The sequence below is a fragment of the Haplochromis burtoni genome, unplaced genomic scaffold (genome assembly GCF_018398535.1).
Source record: "Haplochromis burtoni strain Fernald_Lab_line unplaced genomic scaffold, NCSU_Asbu1 Contig_13, whole genome shotgun sequence".
NCBI classification, from domain to species: domain Eukaryota; kingdom Metazoa; phylum Chordata; class Actinopteri; order Cichliformes; family Cichlidae; genus Haplochromis; species Haplochromis burtoni.
This window is the reverse complement of record NW_024582374.1, coordinates 1,731,632-1,754,968: the sequence shown is the minus strand read 5'-3', so window position 1 is coordinate 1,754,968 and position 23,337 is coordinate 1,731,632. Positions and strand designations below refer to the sequence as shown.

Here is a 23,337-nt window from a genome sequence, read left to right as displayed (position 1 = left end):
CAGGTCCATGTTTTTATGAGTCTCAGAAACAAGAAAAACCCATTTAAAAAGTAAGATTTTTAATGAAGGATAAGATCAGTGAAATGAATATGAAAACAATGAAAATCAATTGAGCTCTAGGTTAAGATTTATTTGTAAGAATGTCAGAATTGGTTTCTCTCAGACCATGGATCACTCTGAGGCTTTGTTGCAAATATTTACCACAAAATGCTCTCTTAACAAAGAACTGAACAAAAACACTTTTAGCACTCTTTTTTAACAGGGCTGGGTATCGTCTGAAACTTGATGATATTGACAATCATTTGACTGAAGTATAGAATACTTTATATACTATATATATATTATATATATATATATATATATATTATAAACAGTAAAAAAACAAAAAACAAAATTATAATTCAGACAAAGAAATTTACGATGAAACATTAAGTAAACAAGACTTCCGACAATTAGGTTTAAGATATCTGTGCCAACTTTACTTCATAACTGATGATGGAAATGTTTAGTTCATTAATTAGTTTGATAGCCAGCCCCGATGTTATCTAAAAATATGACACAAGTGACTACTCGAAATCAAAAATCTCTGCCTCCTTCTCTTTCCAAAAAGCAAAACTACGGTCAATATATTTACAAATTTCTTCATTACTAAAACTGGAAATGTCAGTTCCAGTGTAGAGTGTCCCCTCATCTGGCGTAGGCGTCTGCACAATGACTTTAGGGACCTGTCTAACCTCTGGGAGGCTGTGTTTTACTGTTTCTGTAGAGCATTCAGGCTGACTCAAGGTATTCCCAAAGAACTTTACTTTAATGTCCTCGAAGCCGTCCTTCCACTCACGGTTCCCAGCCTCAATGTCCTGAATGACGGCCTTATGAAAGTCCCTGACCATCTCCCAGGGGAAGCTCCCCACATGGTCGAATACCTCGAAGCACAGAAGATGCCTCATTTTCCGTTCATCGACTGGCAGGTCCAGCTCCAAGATGTGAAAGTAGCCCAGCATGAAGAGATCTAGGGTCAGGTTGTCATACTCTACAGGAACACCATCCAGACGGGGTAAGAACTGCTCTGGCGAGTAGAGGGCTTTCTGCCTTTGGAGCCTGTTGATAACACTGCAGGTTACACAACAATGTATTTGACTATCTGTCATTCACCAAGCATGAACAAGGAGATACCATATGTCCATAGTTTACCAAGCCCAAAATTATGTAATTATGTAGCATTAATATAAATATATTTTCTGAGTACTGGTACAAAACTTATAGACACGTATTGACATAATTTGCTTAGTGATTAATAAGGTATTCTAATTCTGATTTACTCTCCTATAAATAAAAAAAAAAGCAGAATCCAAGCCTGATATTTGGTATTTATGTTGAAAAATATTTTTTATTTGGTTTCAGGCTTAAATTTAGTTTAAGTCGAGACAGGGGAAGGGATGGGAACCAAAGCCCCAGACCACCCTCTCCCCAGCTACCTTCTCCAGCTTATCCAGGCAATCAGTGAGACATTTCCAGGTCAGGGAGAATCACTCCAAAATTGTGTCAAAGGGCATCCCTAGCAAAGTCCAACACCTAACGGAAATGAGTCAGACTTATCGCCAGCAATGGGGCCATAAATCTGAAGAACCCTGAAAAAGGAAGAACCTCCAAGGGATATGTTTGACCACCTTCTCCAAGCTCAGCTGGGAAAACCCCAATGTATCAGACTCCTTTCCCATCAGAGAGTTGACAATCCATGTCCCAAGAGCTAGTTTCAACAGGCACATTGCACCCAACCCCTATGGTATCTCTTGCAGCTGGTGAGCCCACAAGAAGGCTGGCCCATTTTGCCTCTTTGGCCCCTTGGGCTAATGCCTGGCCATTTGGTGTTCTCTCTCTCGAGCTTCGTTGCCAGGCCTGCCCAAGACAGAATTACCCCCACCCCCCCACCCCCACACACACACCCATTATACTTTGCTATATAACGTATAATAGGGTTATAATGAACCCCTCTGTGATTCTAGTTGCTAAATTAGCTTGGTTGCTTGAGCGTTAACCACACTTCTCGTGTATCATTTATACAGTATAAAGCTTCTTACAGCTGATCCCTTATTTACAAGGGGTCACCACAGATAATTTACAGATAATTTGAGTTGGCAAATCTTGACCATGCAACCCGCAACCCTAAAGGTATTTGTGTTTCCTCCTGATCTCAAACCAGTGACCTTTCGCATGTTGGGTAAATATATAAACATCTACTATGGAGGAACAGCATATATGCATTAAAAGAAAACAGATATTGTTCTTAACTCCATGATTCTGATGTGAGGTGAAAATTACAATATGATCTGACACACAAACATCCACGCAAATCTCTGATTTAAGTTACTTAAAGATGTGAACAGTTTCAGTTTTCAATAGGAAGGAAAAGTCACCCCATCCTACCTTCTTATCTGCCTTGAAGGGACACTGGAAATCATATTTCTCCAGTTTCCCAGCATCTTGTTGACAGCACTTCTTTGCTTGAAGAAGTGTCCCAGGGAACTGTTCATCATCTCTGACTGAGCACTCTCGATGCTACTCCTACGACCAGATCTGTCACCCATGTCTGGGTTTCCTCCACTTATCTTCCTCTCTGCTGCATCCTTGCTCTTCAGTGCCACAGTGTAAGCAGATTTCTTCCAGTGGCCTAAAAACAGAACAACTATCCTCTCCTTTCTAAGACTAATGGTCTCTTGAACATCAGGAACATTTGTATCATAGTCAATACCAGAGTCACTGTTTTGATCTATTTCTGCAGCTGGATTCAGCCCTTTAACCTGCTTTCCTGACTCTGGGGCCTCAAACTGTGTGGAAGAGGTTAACATGTGAGCTTCTGAAGGTTCAGCTAACAACGACAAGTTCTGCGTTTCAAAATTTGACTTCAGAGTCCTCACAGACACTCCAAACTGATGGATTTCATCCTCGATCATCTCCCTGCGTCCCCTAGTGGAGTTCTTTCTGTCTGACGTCTGAGAAAACACTGTGATAAGCTCTGTATTGGGCATCTTGCAGTAGGGCTGGTCCGTCAGGTTGGTCATGAGTAGAGACATGCTCTTTACGATCCCCGAGATACGGCCGCACCACACAGGTAAGGGAACTTGATTTGTGAAGTTCCCAAACTGCGTGTTGACGGTGATGTTCACTATGGGGGCCGGCAGGATGTGCCTGAGCTCCTCAGCTAGACGAGCCAACTCCAACTCGTAGCCTTCACAGTTCCTCTGCAGGGAGACGTTGGCAATCTGCTGCTCCAGATAGATGAGATCACCCTCAGTCAGCAGCTCACCAGAGGGCCCCAGGATGGCATTGTGGGCTTGGGAGTACCTCCAGCTGACTTTGGCAAATCTGTTCCCGTTTTCCTGTAAAAGAAGAGGCAAACACCAGATAAACACGCAGGATGTAATTTTTACATTTTTTAAACATTTCAGAGGGTTTTGGCATGCAAGAAAAAGAGTAATGATACATTAAAACTGCAACACAGACCTCATCCAAACCTCAGAAATATGACTTGACTCACAATGTGCTATGTGTTCAGTGATTTGTTATGAGCAATTAAAAGTAAATGGGGACTGAATTTCCAAGTGTTTTTCAGATTTTCAGTAATGCAGATTTAGAGAAGCAACACAAAGAACGAGCTGCAATTTTTGCTTTTCTCATTATGTTTAGACTGTAACCATTTGTTTAGGGGAGGTTTTGTTTAAATTAGGCTTTACCTCAAATAGCAGACCTTACTACGGTTGATTATTATGGATTATTGTGGTGGTCATTTCTTGACTAAAAGCCGTTTTGTCTTTAATGCGAGAAAATAAAGCTTTCTCCACCCAGAAGTGGAGATAGCTTCTTTTGCTCAGCCAGCAGGCGAAAATTCAAAGTTGTCTGTCGATGAAGTTATTCATTTTATGTGCTCCATCTTTTCCAAGAAACACTCCAAATATTTTCCCAAATATTTGTTAATTTTTAAATGACTATTCCAAGAAACCAGAAAGGCCTTTGCCTTTGGGATTTAAATGTAAAAGAAATGGGGAAAGTGTGTGCACGAGTACCTACAAGTGTAACCCAACGGTTGGGTTACTTCCTGTTACAGAAGCGGAAATATTAAACACAACTTATACCAACCTATAACACAAAGGATTTTATAAAGAATCTAATACGTAAAGATCCACACAACATAATGACTGTTTTGCATGCAGTTGCATTCTGTATAAGCTAAAAGGGCTTAGAAGTACCATTAGAAGCAAAAACTGACACTTTTTAAATACAGGACATACACTAAAGTGTTATCGACTAACTGTTTGATAAATTTTAAAAGGTTGGATTGGGGCTACAGTCTTTTGTTTCTACTTAAAAGCCAACAATTAAATGGCAATCAGGCTCATTTCCCTTTTCTCTGGAACTGCTAGTCTAAAAAGTCACATCAATCTTGGTTTACTCCCGAAATTCTCTGATTTAGTCCTACATGAAAAGCACCTTGAAGATCCGATTTGTACACAATGACTTCTTGATTGAAAGTACTAAATTGTGCCCTAATTCATCTCTCAGACAACATTACCTTTCTCCTCTGATCCTCCTCATCCAGCAGCCTGGCCTGCAGCTGTCTCACCATGACTTGCCTCTTCCATTCTGCTATGGGACGGCCTCTCTCATCATGGGTGGGCACCAGATAATCAATGTCTGACAGGTTGGCCTCCTCAGTAGGTAGTACCACCATCTTATTCTTCAGAGATACATGAAGCGGCAGAGTTCTAGCTATCAGCTTTTTATCCAAAGAAAGGAAGTGAATCTGACGACAGGATATTTAAAATAAGGAAGCCTAGAATACTTACCGCTTGTCCAGTGAAAACTCCCGATATTCCTGACTGTTTCAAAGATTTAATGGACTTCATGTCGCCAAGAAGTTTTCTTTCAGCCAGGAGGTTTGTATCAGGCAACATTGTCTTATCAGTACAGACAGTTCTCTCACTCCCAGCGGCCTTGGGTTGCTTGAAACATCTAATAACTGCAGTACAAGTCATGAACAGTCATTTTCCCAGTCATTTTAAAGCAGATTAATATTTGAAATGACTCACTGTTACCATGAAATTGTGCAATAAATGTTTGCCTTGCTTTGCAATAAGAGCAATTAAATAAGCTCCACAGATGTTTCTCTCACCAGATGTTGCGATTTCAACCTGCTCTATTCTACTGACGGCAGTCCTCTGAGGCTGGGCAGGTGTAGATGAACCAGAAGGTAAAGAAGGTGCAAGCAGGGACTGAGGGCATCTTGCTTGTGGAGACTCCTCATTCTCAGGCTGCTATTGTAAACAAATAAAAGGACTCACTGGCGTGCTCTAAGAAACCACAAAAACACAGAAAGCATCATAAAAACTAAACTGCGATTACCTTTAAACTGTCCATGTGTGAGTTACTGCTTTGACTGTCTGTGCATGTGTCACTCAGGCTCCCGTAGTAGTCTTCCCTGCTGTGCGGCAACACCAGGGCTGGCTTTACTTTCACCTCCTCTGCTGGAGTGGGAACCTCAATGGGCTTATCTACACTGTAGGCCTGCAAACATTTAAAATATTTAGAATAAGACTTTACTGCACTATAATTATAATCACCTTGGAAAACATGGAAACAGAGTGTGACAAAAAGAGGTAATAAGGATTAAAAAAAGGAAAAAAAACGTGGAATAATAAAGAAGCATCTCCTATATTCAGTTTGAATAAATGATTTTTTAAAATTTATTCATAATTCAAAAAAGCAAAACAAACAAACAAACAAAGAGAAATAAGACAACAAACACCAAAAACAATCGAAAATTAACCGCAATCTACAAACTTCAATATACGGGTTACTAAAAAAACAAAACACAAGTTCCTTCAACAAGGAAGCAGAATGATGCACAAACTTTACAAATACTTGTTTGTCCTTATACTTGCATTTACAGAACTGCAGCTTCCTTTAGCTGCTTTTGTACAATTATTTCATACTTGGAAGATATGTCACAAACCACAAAATGATTCTCAATTGCAAAATGTTTTATTTACATCTGATCCATCCATCCATCCATCCGCTTATCCTTTTCAGGGTCACGGGGGTCGCTGGAGCCTATCCCAGCTGTCATAGGGCGAGAGGCAGGGTACACCCTGGACAGGTCACCAGTCTGTGGCAGGGCTAACATACAGGGACCGACAACCATTCACACTCACATTCACTCGCACATTCACACCTAGTAGCAATTTGGATTATCCAATTAACCTATCCCCACAAGCTGCATGTCTTTGGACGGTGGGAGGAAGCCGGAGTACCCGGAGGGAACCCACGCAAACACGGGGGAGAACATGCAAACTCCACACAGACACTTGCTGTGCAGCAACAGTGCTAACCACCGTGCCAACGTGCTGCCCCACTATTCACATCTGATCTTTCTTCAAATTCTCTGAATGCTCCTTTTCTGTGGCTGTTTCTAAGTCCAGGTCCTCTTCACTTCTTTTGCCTATGGTGTGCCGCAAGGCTCCTGTTTGGGGACTTTATTGTTTCTGCTGCTCCCTCTTCAGCACATTTTGATTACTGTTAAAGACATTTCTTATCGCTACTGCACATATGGCATCCAGTTTTGTATCTCATTTAAGCCCCAGTCACACATCTTACATACGTGCTTTGACTCTATTAAAAACTGTAATGCAAATTCTAGTTCCCCTTGCCACTTTTGCTAATCAGGATCAGGAAGCTTGGTGTGACTGCTGTTTCAGCTTTTACCTTGCTTACCAAGTTGAGGTCTATTGTGTTATGCTCTGAATTGGGGATTGTTATACATGCCTTCATTTCATTGCAATTGGATTGCTAGGATTTGAAATGACCCATCGTTACCGTTACCTCCTGCAGTTCTGCAGTTTTAGCTGTTCACATATCACACCATGGTTAATTCTGCAGCACTGGTTCTCCACTGACTTTAGGATTTATTTTAAGATTCTGGTTATCAGATAACCGTTACATCCATACATCGCCAGCAGGTCCCTAGGATCAGGTGATTACGGCCTGCCAGCTAATAATTAAAGGAGACAGAGCTTTTGCAACAGTGACCCCTAGACTCTGAACCTCTCTCTGTCTGAGCCTGAGATCCGTGGACTCAGCTGTTTCTTTTAAAAAGTTTTAAAACTTGCTTTTGGGTAACTTTTTTGCATTTTGTTGTGAAGCCTTTGTGATTTTTAGCTTGACAGTGCTATCAATGGAATTATACATTACTTACAGGCCTAATGAACCCTGAATATTACAACTTGCTGGCCTTAATATGCTCCAAATTTCTTTTCAGCTGAAGCACACTTTTCCATGATTTTAAAATCCCTAAATGTTTAATGCATGTTTTGACTCAGGAAAGCCTCCATTCCTTTGTGTGTGCAATGGTTTCCAGAGCTGTCGTCATTTCAAACGGCTCACAGTTTCTGAATAATGAAAAAAAAGTAAAGCAAAAAGCACACTGTGCTGCTTTTGGTTGTAATTTCCCATCAAAAGGAAACAAGTGAAGCAATATTGTTCAGCTTTACTGTCGATAAGAAGAGGGGGAAGGAGCGGGAAACTTCCAAAAGAGCTGCAGCTGTGTTTTCGGCACTTCCCTCCTAATGTATTTGATTTACTTATTTATGGCTCATAAATGCTGCTGGTTATAAGCAATGACTAAAGCTAAACACCGTGACGATAATTTTCTCCCATGAGCCATGCAAACGCCCTTAGATATTGAGTGAAAATGCTTTAAGAATTGTGAAAGACAGGAAAACATAGATGCTCTCTAGCTAAGCAATAAAGTATCAGCTCTGAAAATGACCCAAAAGTTCTGACCCTGATCACAGAGGAAGCACCAGTCAATCAGCGTCTCCAGCTAACCGATGTAGCTATTCGGCTGGATGCAGCTGTACGCTGGCCATTGTATTGAGCCTGTAATTATGAATCATGCTTACATGTGTGAGCATGAAACTGACTTGAATAAAAAAAGGAGAGGAGGACTATATGCTGGTTATTGATGCTATCATGTGAAAATACAATTATTGGACACACATGCTGACTTCTTTACAGCAAACAATTGTTTATGTACATTTTATTTACCTCTTCAGCTATGTTACTCTCAGGTTTAAACTAAAAAAGGTTGACTTTTGCAGCCATTTGACATCTGCCACTGCCCAGACTCCATGAATGACAACAGTGGCCTTTGATTGAAATTATTTTCCTACTTTTTAAAAAACCGAGATACATACGGAGTTTGATAAGTATTAATTTGAAATGACTGATGTTAATGTTAATAAAATAAGACACGTGCTCAGTCAGAGTTCTATTTTAAACACTCGCATTTTTGTCTTAGAAAATGATGAGGATCAAAGAAGTGCTTACTGCGTTATATCTTTCATGTCATCTAAATCAGGTGACATCACGCCTGCTGTAAGATGATCCATTTTCAGAGACTTCTCTCTTCACCTCACCTGAACTGCTGCAGGTTTCCCACCATCACACTGAACTGCAGTTTGGTGGCCGTTGCACGATGTCACAAGTGCTTTTCATGCAACGAGCCTGGTTTGTCTAGTTACGTGTGACCTCATTATGGAGTCAGATTTCATTTGAGCAAACACCACAGAAACAGATGAAAAGAGATCTCCATCAAGGAGGTTATGTGTTTGGTTCAGATTGCCTGACTTAAAAAGTTACACACAGAACTTTTGCATGAGAAGTTTAATAGAAATGGAGCTTTGCCCAACTTAGAAGTAATTCACTTTTGGAGTTGATCTCGATCCAGGAATTTTTTAATATTGCGAAATGAGGCAAAATTGTACTTTCTGCATCATATCTTCACAAACACGAACCAACATACACATTTTAGTGTGGATTGTCCTTCTACACTTGACCCTGTGTGTACACTGAGCCAGCTTAATTTCACCTCACATTTGCTGTGCTCGTTTTGCTTTATTGAATTTGTTGACCTATGTTACATGGAGATGGCTCTCTGTGCCTGCTTGGGGTCTTTGTTTCTATTCTGGCTTCCTCCCACAGTCCGGAGACAGGCGTGTTCAGTCAGGTTGCTGATTCTAAACTGGCCGTAGGTATGAATGTAATGTATCGCTGCTTTTCCCCAAGTGACAGCTGGGATAGGATTCAGTGCCACACGAGCCTCCTGAACTGGAAAAACTGTTAAAAAAGGACATTATTTTATTTTGTTTTAGGTTCTTATTTTTTGTAATTTCTCAACTTTTAAGATAGATAAAAGTATATCTTAAACTGAAAGAGGAAAAGCTGGGGGAAATGGCCTTGATGTTCACAACAAAATGACACCAACTGGATCCAGGGACTCGATTCATCCATGATGTGGAGGGAAGCTATGCAGTCTCAGACTGCTTTTGTTATTACTTCTGTGTGATAGTTGTGTGTAAAGTACGACTGTAGTCTTTAATCTTAATTTACAGGAGTACATCAAACCAACCACAGAGAGGACATAATTTCTTCTCTTTGTTAGTATAGTCAAATCTTACATTTACAACAGTTTCCACTCATCATTTGTAGATAGAAAAAACACACCTGAAAATCATCTTTTCCCCTTTCAATTTGTTCTTAAATCATACACTATGTGGATAAAAGTACTGGGGACCTATGCTACATCACCTCCATTACCCCTGCAGGAGCTCTTTGTACACTGTTTTTATGCTGACATTAATGCCAGAGGAGGTTTGGAAGTCTGGAGCTCTGCAGTTATTGAGTCAGAAGAGCACTGGCAACTTTTACTCTCTATGTGCCTCAGCACAATTACAGCACCATGCTTGAATTCAGTGAGCTCTTTACAACGATCCAAATGTTTGTACAGGCAGATTGGATGGCTGCGTGCTTGATTTTATACACCTGTGGCAATGCGACTGAATTCAAAGATTAAGAGGTGTGACTCAATACTTTTGTCCATATTGTAATACAAACCACTTAACAGGTAAATATGTCAAGTTTAGGCACAAACAGGAAATCCCAGATTACAGCAGGTTTTGGGAGCCTTTAAAGTAATAAAAATGTAGATTCAGGCAGTGTAACCAATCACACGAGATGATTTCAATATGGGAGCAGGTTCTGTGCCAGAAAGTGTCAAAAGTGTCAGTTGTTTTAGGTTAAATATGGTTGTTGTTGTTTTTTTTGTTGTTGTTTTTTACAGGCTATCAAGGATATAAGTCTGCTAGGTTTTTAATTAGAATAAAAAAGGAAGTTTCTGATTATGATGTACAAATGAGCACATGAAACATTTCACAGCCTGAAGACTCGCACCAAACCAAAGAAGAAAACAAGAACATGCACGGCTGAATAGGTGGCAGCATTTCACACCGCTCCAGGCAGGCTGTCAGATGTATGGAAGCATTTAGGTCGCCTTTAATGAACCTGCATTGTCCTAATGCACTCCATACAGAATACATATCAAATTCACCTCTCAGAGGACATTATTAGTAGCCAAAACTTCAAAGCCAGGCCTAATATGCTGCTGCACGCTGTTGTGCTTTACGTCCATGAGGTGGTCCGTGCCATTTCCTCTCACGCGGCACTTTGATGTCGAGCAACACGAAATATGCTGTGACACAGCTCGGGCGGAGGAATAATCTTCCCAGAAGTTGTGCAATCCATAAATAGATAAACAACAAGCGGGCTGGGAAATGGGAAGGGGGAGCCCGATTCCTTTGTGACCTTTTTCGTAACAGTTCAGTGTCCTAAAAACTACGATGAACCCTGCATGTGTGTGTTTAATTAGATGCAGTGGCCAGAGAGCATTTGGTTTTCATCACTCCCCCATCACTACTGCCACGCATATTCAGATAGCCTAACCCTGCTTTTGGCCTGGATCTGCTCTCCTTTTTGTCGAAGACCACAAAGGCTCTGATCGCTACAGATTAGGAGCCAGGGAGTTAAGAAACAGCTACTCAATGCTGTCTCATTGTCAGACATGCAGCTCCAGTAATCTGCGGTCCCTGTGGGTCGAACCACGGGAGAGTTTAATTATTTCAGAAACACAGTTTGTGTTTAAGAAACATGTCTTGTAATTCTGCACTCTGGAATCAATCATTCAAACAACCTGCTTCCACGTGAAATATTCACAGTGATAAATCGCAACAGGGAATGTATACAGCGGCTGCACATTATACACAGACCGCTATAGTGTAAATACATGTCCACTCACATGGCAATATACTCTCAGGTTTCCTCCATGGAGGTAAATGCTTGCGAGACTACCAACTGACAGATATACTGTTTTTGGGAACATCTACAGCATTTTCTTCTTTTTTTTTTTGCATCTGCTGCAGCTACAAAAGTAATAACTGAAAGTATTTGTCTACTTAGTGCTGAAATATTGTAACTACTATTGGACATGTCTGGAAACTGCAAGATTAAAGAAAACACATCCAATTTGCAAAAATCAACAATGACAAAATAAAGTAAGGTCATGAGCCTGGAGCGTTACTCATGCCTAACCGTAACAGGCTATAACTGATCAGAAAATAGGCGAAATGCTGCCAAAACATCTGCCAGTTCGGGCCTCTCAAACGGAACATACAAAACTTTCCATTCATTTCACAAAATTAATTACTAGCCTGTCCGCTCACTTTCCTTCAGCTCAAAGAAAAATAAGGCGCGAGTATAAAAACAAGAAAGAGAGCTTATAATATGGTGAGGGACAATGCTCATTAATTAACGAGCACTTGGGTCCATCGTGTAAATGTGCCCAAATTTAACTACAGAGGCTTTTCAACTGTAGTTCCTGGCACAGAGCAACAAAGACAGAAGCACATAACATTAAAGATCACCACTCATACAGTTTACACGCACAAACAAAATCACATGAGCACAATAAAAAAACCGATTGCACTTTGACAAATAGACCAAACTAAAACTCACCGACCTTGACCTTGAGCAGTTCTCTCGGCGCACACTTCGTGGTATGACTCACACCGACTTGTGCAGCCAGGTATTGGGGCGTGCTATCTTAAGATCACCGTCCACTTGTTTGACACCATCATCAGCGTCTCTTAACAGTGGCCAAGGGCCGCCAGGTAATAAACAATAAACTCTGATCGGAGAATGCTGTTAATAATTGAGGGACCGGATAGGATGGCCGGTAATGTCACTAATGCATTGACAAACCAGCGGTCATGCTGTTACACGCAGGGAGGTATCAGCGGAAGACTTGTCAAAGCACCTGGAGCAGAGACATGCGCATGGGTAATCAGGTGATTTTGTTTTTCCACCTGGGACGATTGAATAGAAGAGCTCATTCATCAATCAAAAACGCTCCCACCCGAACCCCTCAGACTCAGCCGACTTTCCTCTGTACAACAGCTTCATTATATTTCAAAGTATCACACGTGAACACAGATATGACTACATTAGAAAATTATTTTGACTCAGAAGGAATAGAAGGTGAAGATGGTATCAAAATGTAGGGAAAGAATTCGACCTTTCATATGCTGTAACTTGGTCATCACAATACGACACCATATATAGAAGTTTACATCACAGACATAAAACTGATGCAGTTTATAGAACTTCTAATTGGAATTGGTTTTGCCTTTTTTCTACTTAATGTTGCGTTTTTCTTTCTCTCACTTTAAATTGGGTTCAAAGATACTACTTAGTTAAAACATAGACCTTCACATCAGTAACCAATCACACTGAAAGAAGTTGGGAGTGACGGACCAATCATATCGATCTCATAGTCAAAAAAGGGATATAACAAAACAACAATATTTTACACTCCGGCACTATGATGCCGTCGTTCTCTAAGGGGTATCAGGCCCTCCAAACTTTGAGAACCACTGCTCTGAAGGCGCCCGTGGACCCAAAACTAGCCAGCAAAATGTCCCATACAGCACCTTTTATAGCGTATATGAAAGCGCACATAAAACTGAAAAATAAATTCAGGGTTCAAATTTTTTTTGCAGTCTAAAACCAGATATATAATAGCAAAAGAAAGTCATGATACACAGGATATAATGAGTGATACACTTTATACTGACAAAAGGTATTGGGCCACACCTCTTTAGCCCATTGATGTATAAAATGAAGCACCTGGTAATGTACTCTGGCTTTACAAATAAGAACCATAGCAGTTCAGCCATGAAGTGTCAGACCATGTGAGTCACAGAGCGAGGTTTGAGATTTAGTAACTGCAGTGCTCCAAACTATCTCTGACCATTAACATCAGAACAAAAACTGTGCACCAGGAGCTTCGTTGCATGTACTTCCATGACTGAGCTGTTCCGGTAGGTTAAATGTGTTCAGCACTTTGTCCATATAGTCCATATTTTATAGAGCTGTAAAATATCTCTACACTAGTTTCCTAATAAATATCACATTTTGCACCCAAACATTCTGAGTCGGACAGACTCACAGCTCTGTTGTGCAAGAGGATAAAGTGATGTGATGAGCCCAACAAAATTCATTAAATTCTCTTTAAAGTTATTAGATTACATGTGTTTTATTTCTCAAAAGAAATGTAAAACTTTAGACGTGTGTCTTAAAAACCAAAGTGATGACTGATGAATGCTCTTTCCAAGGTTTCTAAAAATAACAAAAATCTCAAACACCAGTATCTTTGGCCTGATCGCTCTGTGTGTGTGCACGCGCGTGTGCGTGTGAAGTAAACCTCACACCGCACACTGTTTATTTGATTGCAGCTGTTGCTGAGATGCGAGATGAGGGAAGAGTAGATGACAGCGCTGAACGAGTCTGACCTCGCTGTGAGTGATCCAAACATGGCAGCGAGTCCAGATCTGCAGCGGTCACTGTCCCGCTACATTCAGGTCACTTCTCGGAAATGAGATTATCCAACTGACACTTAAGAACCGATGAAACCCGCGATCTACGTTACAAACGTAAAACACCTCCAGAAATGTAATTAAGGCACGTCTACCTGCACACCTTATCTCTGCCACAGCTGGATTTAAATCATTACATATTCTATCCTGTAAATGTTATAAAGATTTAAATCGAGTGACTGTTTGGTCGGTTGTCTGTCAGATGACCTTTTACTTCACACTGAGTCTCTGTTAGTGTATCCAATTCATAAAGTGCCAAGAAACACGATATACCATTCAGTCTGCTACCATCATTACACAGCATCCAGAGGTGACAATCATAGCACTTCCAAGCCTCTTGGAAAAAAACATGACTGACAGTCAAATGTGTGTTTGATGCCAATGACATCCTGCTCTCCAGCTCCACAAAGGGATAGAGTTGCCGGCTCCAGGCATCAGAATGGTGAAAACGCTGAAACTTAAGCTTGTGGATCCCATAACGGGCTCAGCATTTTCACCCGCGGGCACTCCACCTGAGCCGCTGGAGAGAAGTAACTGATAGGCCTTTAGTTGGCGGTGGCTCGGGCTGCGTCGGACGCCACAGCAGCCCTGCGCTAATTAGCTTCCCTTTGTTCATGGGAGGATTATTTCTTAAGAGGAGCTCGGCAGTCACGCCTCACTACTTCCCTATCATCATCCTCTTCATGTATGAGTGCTGCTCTTCTCCGCTGACTTATTCATGGATCCTATTGGCCGACAGCTTTGGTTACTCTGTGTAGCCTGCGTTATAGGCAGCAAGTGAGGAGTGGTGATGGAAAATAACTACATCAGGCTGCAGGTGGACAGCTGTGAGGCTTTAACGTTCAACAAGTCTGCTGACAGAGTGGTCCCCACCTGTCCCAGGAGGTGATGCGACCATTCAAGGTTTACCAAAATTCAATGAATTTTTCTCCACTGAATTATCTGAAATCACATCAAACATCCTGAGTACAAACTTTTTTTCTGTTTCTCTAATTCACAGACATCAAATTAGTGGAGTTTACTCAAACTATGATAAGATCCTATCATACTGATGTTCAGAACTGGTTATAGAAGAAAGACGAGATCTCGGTTTCAGACACTTTTGACACTTAAGAGTGGGTCTAAAATTGATTTGGATTCGGTTTAAGCAGCACTTCAAATGGATATCCTCTATCCTTTCTTATTTGAGAACTTTCATTCAGGTTTCAGAGCTCTCCACAGTACAGAAACAGCTTTAGTAAAGGTTACAAAGGATCTTCTTAAGCTTTCTTCCACAGCGTGTTTTTATCCTGTCTTCCTCCCCTCACCCAAACCAGTTATAGCAGATGGCCACCCTGCTCTAAGCCTGGTTCTGCTGGAAATTTCTTCTTGTAAAAAGGGAGTTTTTTCCCTTCTCACTGTCACCAAAGCACTTGCTCCTAGGGGGTCATATAATTGTTTAGTTTTCTCTTTTTTTCTTTCTGTTATTATATATTTATATTATATACATACCGTACAATATAAAGAACCTTGGGGCAAGTGTTGTTGTGATTTGGCACTGTATAAATAAAACTGAATTAAAATGAATTGTGAATTACAGAATGCAAATTAAAAGCTATGAAATTTCAGCCTACTCATGTGACGTTATGAGTCAGTAACTCAAATTGTTCTTGTCTTCATGAAATATGCCAAAGTTATTTGAAAAAAATCACCTGATTCTGTGCACGTCAGGAGGAATGACTTACATCAAAGTGTTCTGAGATGATTAACCCTAATGCAGGTAAGTGCTTCCTGCAGTGACGTCTGACTTGAACAGGCAACACCAGCAAAAACAAGGTGTCAGCTCTAAAATATTGATCAATCGCATTGAGGAGTGCTGTGCATTCCACACGAACCAAAAGAGCTAGCCTGACAGACTCATCTGTGGAAAACAAAGAAAGAAGAATACCCCCCCTCCCTCCCGCCACAGTACTCACGCCATCATCTCCTGTAATGCCCTAAAGCCTTTATCCTCCACTTTCTCAGACCTCTTGAACTGAGAGCAATGTAATCAGGTTGAGTGGAAGAGAACAGCTCAGGAGAATGATAGGCTTGACCTGAATGAAATACATGTTACAAATTAAGAAAATGATTCACTGAGCTTCCAAGATCTTCCAGATGTTTGACCGTACTCGAGCTTTGATTTTTATGCCAAGGCAAACAGCTGTGCCGCGACACAAAGAGAGGAAACAAACAAGGGAAAACGTGCAAAATAAAATATACTGCAGGTGACAAACATCTTACGTTTCTCTCCATGGCACGGAGATATCTGGCACATTCAGCGTGTCCGTTGTACTCTGCCAAATCTGCTGCTGTGAACCCATCAATATCTTGATCTGAGGGGTTGGCTTGATGGGCCAGCAGGATCTTACAGCACTGAGAGATCAAACGAGACAAGTTTTATTAATACAATTGAGTTTATTCAGGCATAACACAAAACATAAGATATAAAAAATGTGGAAAAAAGTTAGCTCTGACCTCCAGCTCTCCATTCTCTGCAGCATCATGAAGTGGGGTCCCTCCCCAGTAATCTTTCATGACCTTTGAACCCATGTGTAGTAGCTTCTCCAAGATGCAATAGTGTCCCCTGCTGGCAGCAAAGTGCAGAGCAGTTGCTCCATCTATGTCCTGACAGGACAGGTTGATATCAGTGCAGGTCACCTGTTCAGAGTTCATTAAATACGGATCAAAGAAAGCATCAAATGTAAAAAACAGCTTCATAGATTTATGCTTCTTCACTTACCAGCCACAACGCCACAGTTTGGTGGCCCATGTGAGCAGCAGCATGCAGGCAGGTCATGCCATCATAGGCCCTCAGGTGCACATCAGCCCCGCAGTCCTTCACAAGGTATTCGACAACATGCAGGTGCCCTTCTTGGCAGGCCAGGTACAGCGGTGTAGCACCGGTAGCCGTCTGGTGGTTCACACACCTGTACACAAACAGGTGATGGAGGTTAGCCATTAAAAAAATATATGAGCACAGGCAGATTTAAGAAGTTAAAAAGAGATATTCCACTACAGATCCAACACTTCAGGCCATGGAAATAACCAGTCTCTTTAAAAATATGCACCAAAGCCTTCTCTTGTTTGTTGGTATAGCAAATTTAACCACTGTCAGTGATTAAAAGTAAGGACATATCCTTTTTATTTTTATTTTAACAGTTCATTTTTGTTTCTTTTATAAGTCTAGTTCCAATTTTTGTTCCGGTTAACAAATCATTTTGTTGTATTGTATTAGTTAGAGTTACCACAGTTACTCAGATCCATTAATAAAATACCTGAAAAAACCTACAGTGCTTTTTCCACTAAAATATCAGACTTGTACCGTTTCAGCTTTTTTAACTGTGAGCGTTTTCTCATTAAACATACAAGTTAAATAGAGTTTATGGCTTATAATTTCATCTGTTTTTATTTTTATTTGGTTTAAATTGTTCCTTTCTTTTCAGTTCAGTTTCAATTAGTTCAAAGATACATATAGGTTTGCTTATTTCATTATAGTTGCTATTGTTAAAAATGTTTTGTTGGTAGTTAAGTTAGAAATTGTTATAATGTGTAAGGTTTTTGTAAAGAGAGAAAGATCTGGTATTCTGGTATTCATGGCCAACATGGTCTGATGTGTTCTAACAGAGCAACATCTTAATGAAATATGAAAGCACAGATAATTGAAGTATGTTTTTAATTCTGGAAATGATTAAATAAATATTTAGTTGCTGAATGTGGGTAAAACATATTAAAAATAACACCAAAAATAATGAGCACACCATACGTGTATCTATGGATACACATCACACTGGACATCGATGTGGAAATTATGCAAAAATCGAATATAAGCAATAATGTTAAATTATGTCACAGGGGAAATTTCTTCTTTAATTTAAATCTTTTTTGGTCCTCAAAGCAGCGTTTCCACTGGTGTGCACACGGCTCTTTAACAACTGCAGGCCGAATGTGATGGACAGCATGTAGCCATGTATTATTCACAGGTCACTGATGGTTACTTGTGATGCTCTAAACTCTGCCATGCATCATGCAAATTACAGTCAGACTCTATTGTAACAAGAGGATAAGGCAGGAAGAGCCACACGCGCCATTATCTGTGCCGCTGTCTCGGGTTTAGGAGATGGAAAAGTTTAATTGGAGGAAGAAGTGAGGGCTGGTGCTTATGTTTACTTACTTGTTCCTTTTGATGAGCGCAACCCAATACCGTACATCCTTTAATCATCTCAGATGTCTGTAAATGTGACCTCATGCCATAATCGAAAAAGTTATGCTCATTAAGAATCGCAGATGACTGAACTAACTTTTGTATTAGAACCTGTTTCCCTGTGTTATCATGTGTAATTCTATTTTTGTCATTTAGAGTGGTAATGACTTTTTTTTTCTATACGTGACCTTTTGTCCTTTAGCATCTGTATGAACAGGGATAAAACTGTGCAGGTAAAGAGTGGCTGCTGACAATATCACGAGCTTGGTCAAAATCTCCTGAACTTCAAACAAACATCAAACTTGACCAGATGATGGCAGAAAAGTCACCAAAGCGTTTTGGACTGACCCTCCAGCACCTTTGAGGATAATTCTGTGGGGATGCAGACAAGAAATGTCGTTCTCATGGTGGCAGTAGAGGAAAAGCCAGACCAACAGCAGTTGCAGTCATAATCTGGGGACTACGAATTTCTGCACCAACTTTATTATGCTGAAGAGAAATAACAGCGCAATAGTAGTAATAATAATAATACTTTTTATCCAGTAATTTGCTGTTACTTTGTTTTCTGGTGACACAGACATTTATTGATAAGATTTTTTTAAGGGTTTGGAAGTGAGTCAGTGTAAGATCAAGTGGGACATCACTCTTAAATAGGGGTTGTTTTTTGATTATCGATTTATCGATTTATATCGATTCTAGCTTGGATAACGTGATATCGATTCATTAAAATCCTGAATCGATTTTTTATTATAAATTGATTTTGTCTGAAACGCCAGAATCTCAGGTTACAACTCACAAAATTTCAACCACCACCAAACAGCTAAAACAGTAAATGAGAGCAGGTACACGGATTCTGCACAAAGACGTAAACACAAAGCGTGGACGCACTAACACATAAGAATCAGTGAGATGTCGCTTTTCTCACCCGACGGCACGGACACGGTCGCGGCTGAAAGCTGACAGCTCGCTGATTCTGATGTTTCAGCGGGTCCGCGCTTTGTGTTTACCTCCTTTTTGCACTGATTCTGAAGCTGCAGGTTTTATCCCTCTCCAAACAATATTGACTGAACCAGCAGCAAAATTTCCCAGATTCAAATTGAATCGATTTGAATCAAATTGAATCGAATCGATTCGGAACCTTGTGAATCAGAATCGAATCGATTCTAGAAATCAGTGACGATACCCAGCCCTACTCTACAAAGTAAGTTCTTACAAGAACTAATCTGCCATCTAGGGCTGCAGTGAAACAGTAAAAAATATACCTAAAATCACCTTTGTCTTATCCCATTACCTTGGTCTCAACTGATAACATATCATGAGGTGAAAAAAAGATGCGAAGGAGAATTTATCTATAGAAAAGAGAACAGCAGTTCTCAGAGAACTATACTTACAGCAGACTGCTAAATAATGTGATTGTGGATGTTGCGGACATGCAATCTGAAAGTACAACATCGTGAAGAAGTTCATTGTAGATTCTTTACCCAGCATGCTCTTAAGGTGTCCTTCATGTGTTGTTTCATGCAGGTTAAATAAATGGGGATGGGCAGTGAAAAATATAACTTCACTGCCAAGGACGAAAAAAAAGAAACTTTACAAACTGAAATGAAATGTTTGACAGATTGAGATTAGTTGCTCATAATGTCTACAAATACTTTATCTTCTTAATGGAGGCATGATCCAAGCTAACGCCTGCCTTTTTTAGGCTCTGTACCCAAGTGCTGTTAGGACTCCTTATGGGTAGTTCTGTGCATAAAGAAAATGATTCATGCATTGCTGTGTAGTTGCTGTATAGTTAACAGTTGGTCAATGCTGGACAGTTTAAGCTCTAGTTGTAAAGGTAACCAACGCTGTCACATGTCAATCAGCGTTATCCTTCACTTCCACTGGAAGCTGCATCACTCAAAACTGAAAAATGTTTAACTTAGGACTCGCTCACTTTATGACTGTTGTTCCACGGTCTCTGGCCATCGTATAACCGCTAATCTCGTTTTATGTGGACGGTATGCTTATAGATCTGTGGTGATCGCTCAGTGGCAAAGAGAAGTAGTGTTTTCAATGCTTTAAAAGAGCAAAAGTTTCTAAATTTAATACCTGCCTGATAGAAGAATGAGTCTGAAACACCACTTTTTAAACTTGCACTTAATCAGTGCTTAAGAACTTCCAATGGCAGCGGCTCAGGTGCTATTATGCTTTGTTTGGGTCCGTCAGTTACTATAGTGCCATGGAAAATAAAGCAGATCAGAAGTATCATCAAAAATTATTCTAAAGTATAACATTTCTAACTTTTAAATTTTTAACATTTTAAGTTTCTTCCTAACAGCGCTACTTGAAGTTTCACAAACTTGCAACTCTTTGCACATACTTCCAAAAACAAAATACTTACTAAACTTACTTACTAAAAACAAATGGAAAAATGGAAACGCAAAGTCAGTTAATATTAATGTAGTAAGAGGGTCCAATTCAGCCCACTGGATGGCTTTGAAAAGTGTGGATGCAGATGATTATCTTTGTACAAACATCCTCAGGCAGGCAAACAGAGCCTGTAATGTTAGGAAGTGAAATTAGGGCTGTGAACTCACCCAGGTGCTTCCTGAATGAGCAGTTTCAGACAGGTGAGGTCCCCGTTGGCTGCGGCGTAGTGAGCAGGCACAGCTCCACAGTTTGTCTCCACCTTGGCCACACCGCCAACAGAAAGCAGCCACTTAATGACCTCCACACAACTGAACCGAGCCGCGAGGTGAAGGGCCGTGGCACCGGCAGCATCTCTATCCTGGAAACATTCGCAGAGATCTGATGTGGACAAAACTGAAGACCTGCTCCTCTACAGGCTCAGGGGAGGTAAATGATTTTTGATTATCATTTTAGCAACAGATTAAAAAAAATGAAGTAACATAAAACAAGTAAAGAGTAATTGTGTGTGCACAGGTTCTCAGTCATTCAGGTCATAGTAGCCTAAGTCCCTTACTTTCCAAGCTTCTTAGACTGAACCGTAAATGCTTTCTGTTTTTTATACGAAAAGCTGCAGGAGAGATTCTTATCTAAGAGATTTCCGATAATCAGTAAGTAAAATAGAAGCTTAAAAATCTGATCTTGCACATTCAGTTTTGAAAAACAATGTAAATAAACTTTACTCTGCTTCTACTCTGTTATACTTCCTGCAACCATCTGGGCATAATTACTGGACATGTGATACATTACCATAATGGATGTCAGCTAAGTCAAGACCATATGATGTAATCAGTCAGTAATACATCAGAATAGGTTTAAGCTTTTAGAGAATTTTTTAAACTACTTTAACTACTGTAATTAATTTCTTTCCCTATGCTGTTACTGTTATTACTTTTTTTCCTTTATTTTTCGACCCTCAAGGAACAAAATGATTTTAATAGCTAAAATAACAAAGTGAAGTCATTAAGAGTATGTTTTTAATGTGTGTTTATTATTCCTATTCTGCTTCTTTTGCATATAACAGATATTCTAAAGTCTTCTAATTCCATTAATTATAGTTTTCAGTTATTGCCTTCAGACTATCCTTGTATGTTACGTCTTCTAAAATACATTTAACCAAATTTTAGATGAATTGATGACCGTGTAATACTTTAAAAAACAACAACTAACAATTAAATCATCATAGTCAGTTCTTTTTCATCCTTTGTTACTTTCATGTTTCTGTTTTAAACAAAATCTGAAATTTGGAATAGTGGAATACTGAAAACATTTAGCTTACTGAAATACCTGAAAAACAGAACTCTCAAATCTTTAATGAATAAGATGATGACGTATTTCTCACATTTTGCAATCGCCTTTTACAGAATTTAACTACAACTTTCACCACCAGGGGGCAGAGTTTGTCTTTCCAATGGCTGTTATTTATTTATTTTTATCAGTTTCTGCATCTTTGCTGCTATTCTTTTAACTTCTGACACTTCTTTTTAGCCTTATTCTTAATTTATCAGGAGGTTTTCTTTTACTTTCCTTTGCAGGAAGTGACTTACCTACTAAAATAAAGGTTCGAATGACATACTTCCACTATCTTGTGGTAAAAATTGGTATTACACACTAGTACAGTCCGGCCCTTATTCCACTTCAGCTGATATCTCTTTAAATTGTGTTTTAATCATTTACAATGTAATAATTTGTTAATTTATCATAACCCTGTAATGCCAAGTGAGTTTTTGAGAACTCTACATCATCACTGTGATTTCCCCCCAAAAAACTTTTAATAAATGTAATTTATCAAAAGGTTCAATAAACACTGCAGTTTTAAAAAAAAAGAATTTTCTAACAATTACTTCTTGGTTTAGGCTTTACAGGTGTAACTACCTGCGAAAGGAATACATTAATAAATGTACTCAAGCCAGTGGAAGTCAAGTTAATTCCTTAAGCTCTCAGGATGGGTTTCACTCTCTAACTTTTTGTGCCAAGATTCCTATGAGTGGATATATTTACCTCAATGTTGCAGCCTCCTTCTTGCACAAGCCACTGCAGCTCCCGGATGTTGCCAGTAGCTGCAGCATCATGTGCTGGTGTGGCCCTGTTCGAGGCCCGGGTATCAGCACCCAGCCCAAGCTCGCTCACCAGGAACTGCAGGCAGTCCAGGCGCCCACACCTGGCTGCGTGGTGCACCGGGCCAGCACCCTGAGCATCAGTGATGCCTGGAGAGAGGTGACCAGAAGAGGCAAGCTCCTTCAGGGCTGCGAGATCTCCCGCTCGAGCTGCCTGGATGGTCCGATGAAGCACCATGCCTCGCTGCTATCAGTGGGTTATGGCACAGGCTGAACAAGCTCCCTGGAGCTCTTTCCCTTCCAGTAAAACACCATCTCACACGCACAAAGTCCCACACAACAACAAAAAAACCCTCGTGTACTTGTTGGCTCCTCCTGAGCCGGGAAAGCGACACTCGAGCGGGAGCCAGCTGGCCAGCATAGCTGTTGGGGAGAGAGGAGGGGGTCAGAGCCGGTGAGAAAGAAAGGTAATGAAAGACGGGTGGAGGCACAGCACTCGTGGCCTCCTGCTCTCTCTTTGTGTGGCAGTGACCATATGCTGGCACATGCACACACACTTCACTGGAGATGGGGGAGCTGAGGCAGCACGGAAACTTAAGTAATGGGAGAAGTCCGAGCCAAGGCATGGTGGATTACAATGAGAGTCATTTTTTACAACTATTTTAAAAATTAATCAAAGAGAAGGGCGACTAAGCAGCTGGTACATGTAGAATATTATAACCCACATGAAACATTTCATCGTTGACTTGAGAAAATATTAAAAGTGCATGTAAATATTTTATTTCATAACACT

The 23,337-nt window shown here is 40.3% G+C and overlaps 1 protein-coding gene across 1 annotated transcript; it reads right to left on the bottom strand.

Moving 5' to 3' along the window:
• Nucleotides 1–409: 409 nt before the first annotated feature.
• On the bottom strand, nucleotides 410–23,314 carry espnla (espin like a). Its single transcript, XM_005919759.3, has 11 exons — nucleotides 22,489–23,314; nucleotides 20,619–20,809; nucleotides 16,579–16,765; nucleotides 16,314–16,496; nucleotides 16,080–16,211; nucleotides 5,398–5,559; nucleotides 5,168–5,309; nucleotides 4,842–5,014; nucleotides 4,568–4,732; nucleotides 2,425–3,377; nucleotides 410–1,098 (listed from the first exon to the last, which is right to left on the bottom strand). Exons 1-11 carry the CDS (start codon nucleotides 22,780–22,782, stop codon nucleotides 567–569), a joined length of 3,114 nt encoding a protein of 1,037 aa, XP_005919821.1. The 5' UTR covers nucleotides 22,783–23,314; the 3' UTR covers nucleotides 410–566.
• Between the last annotated feature and the right edge of the window lie 23 nt (nucleotides 23,315–23,337).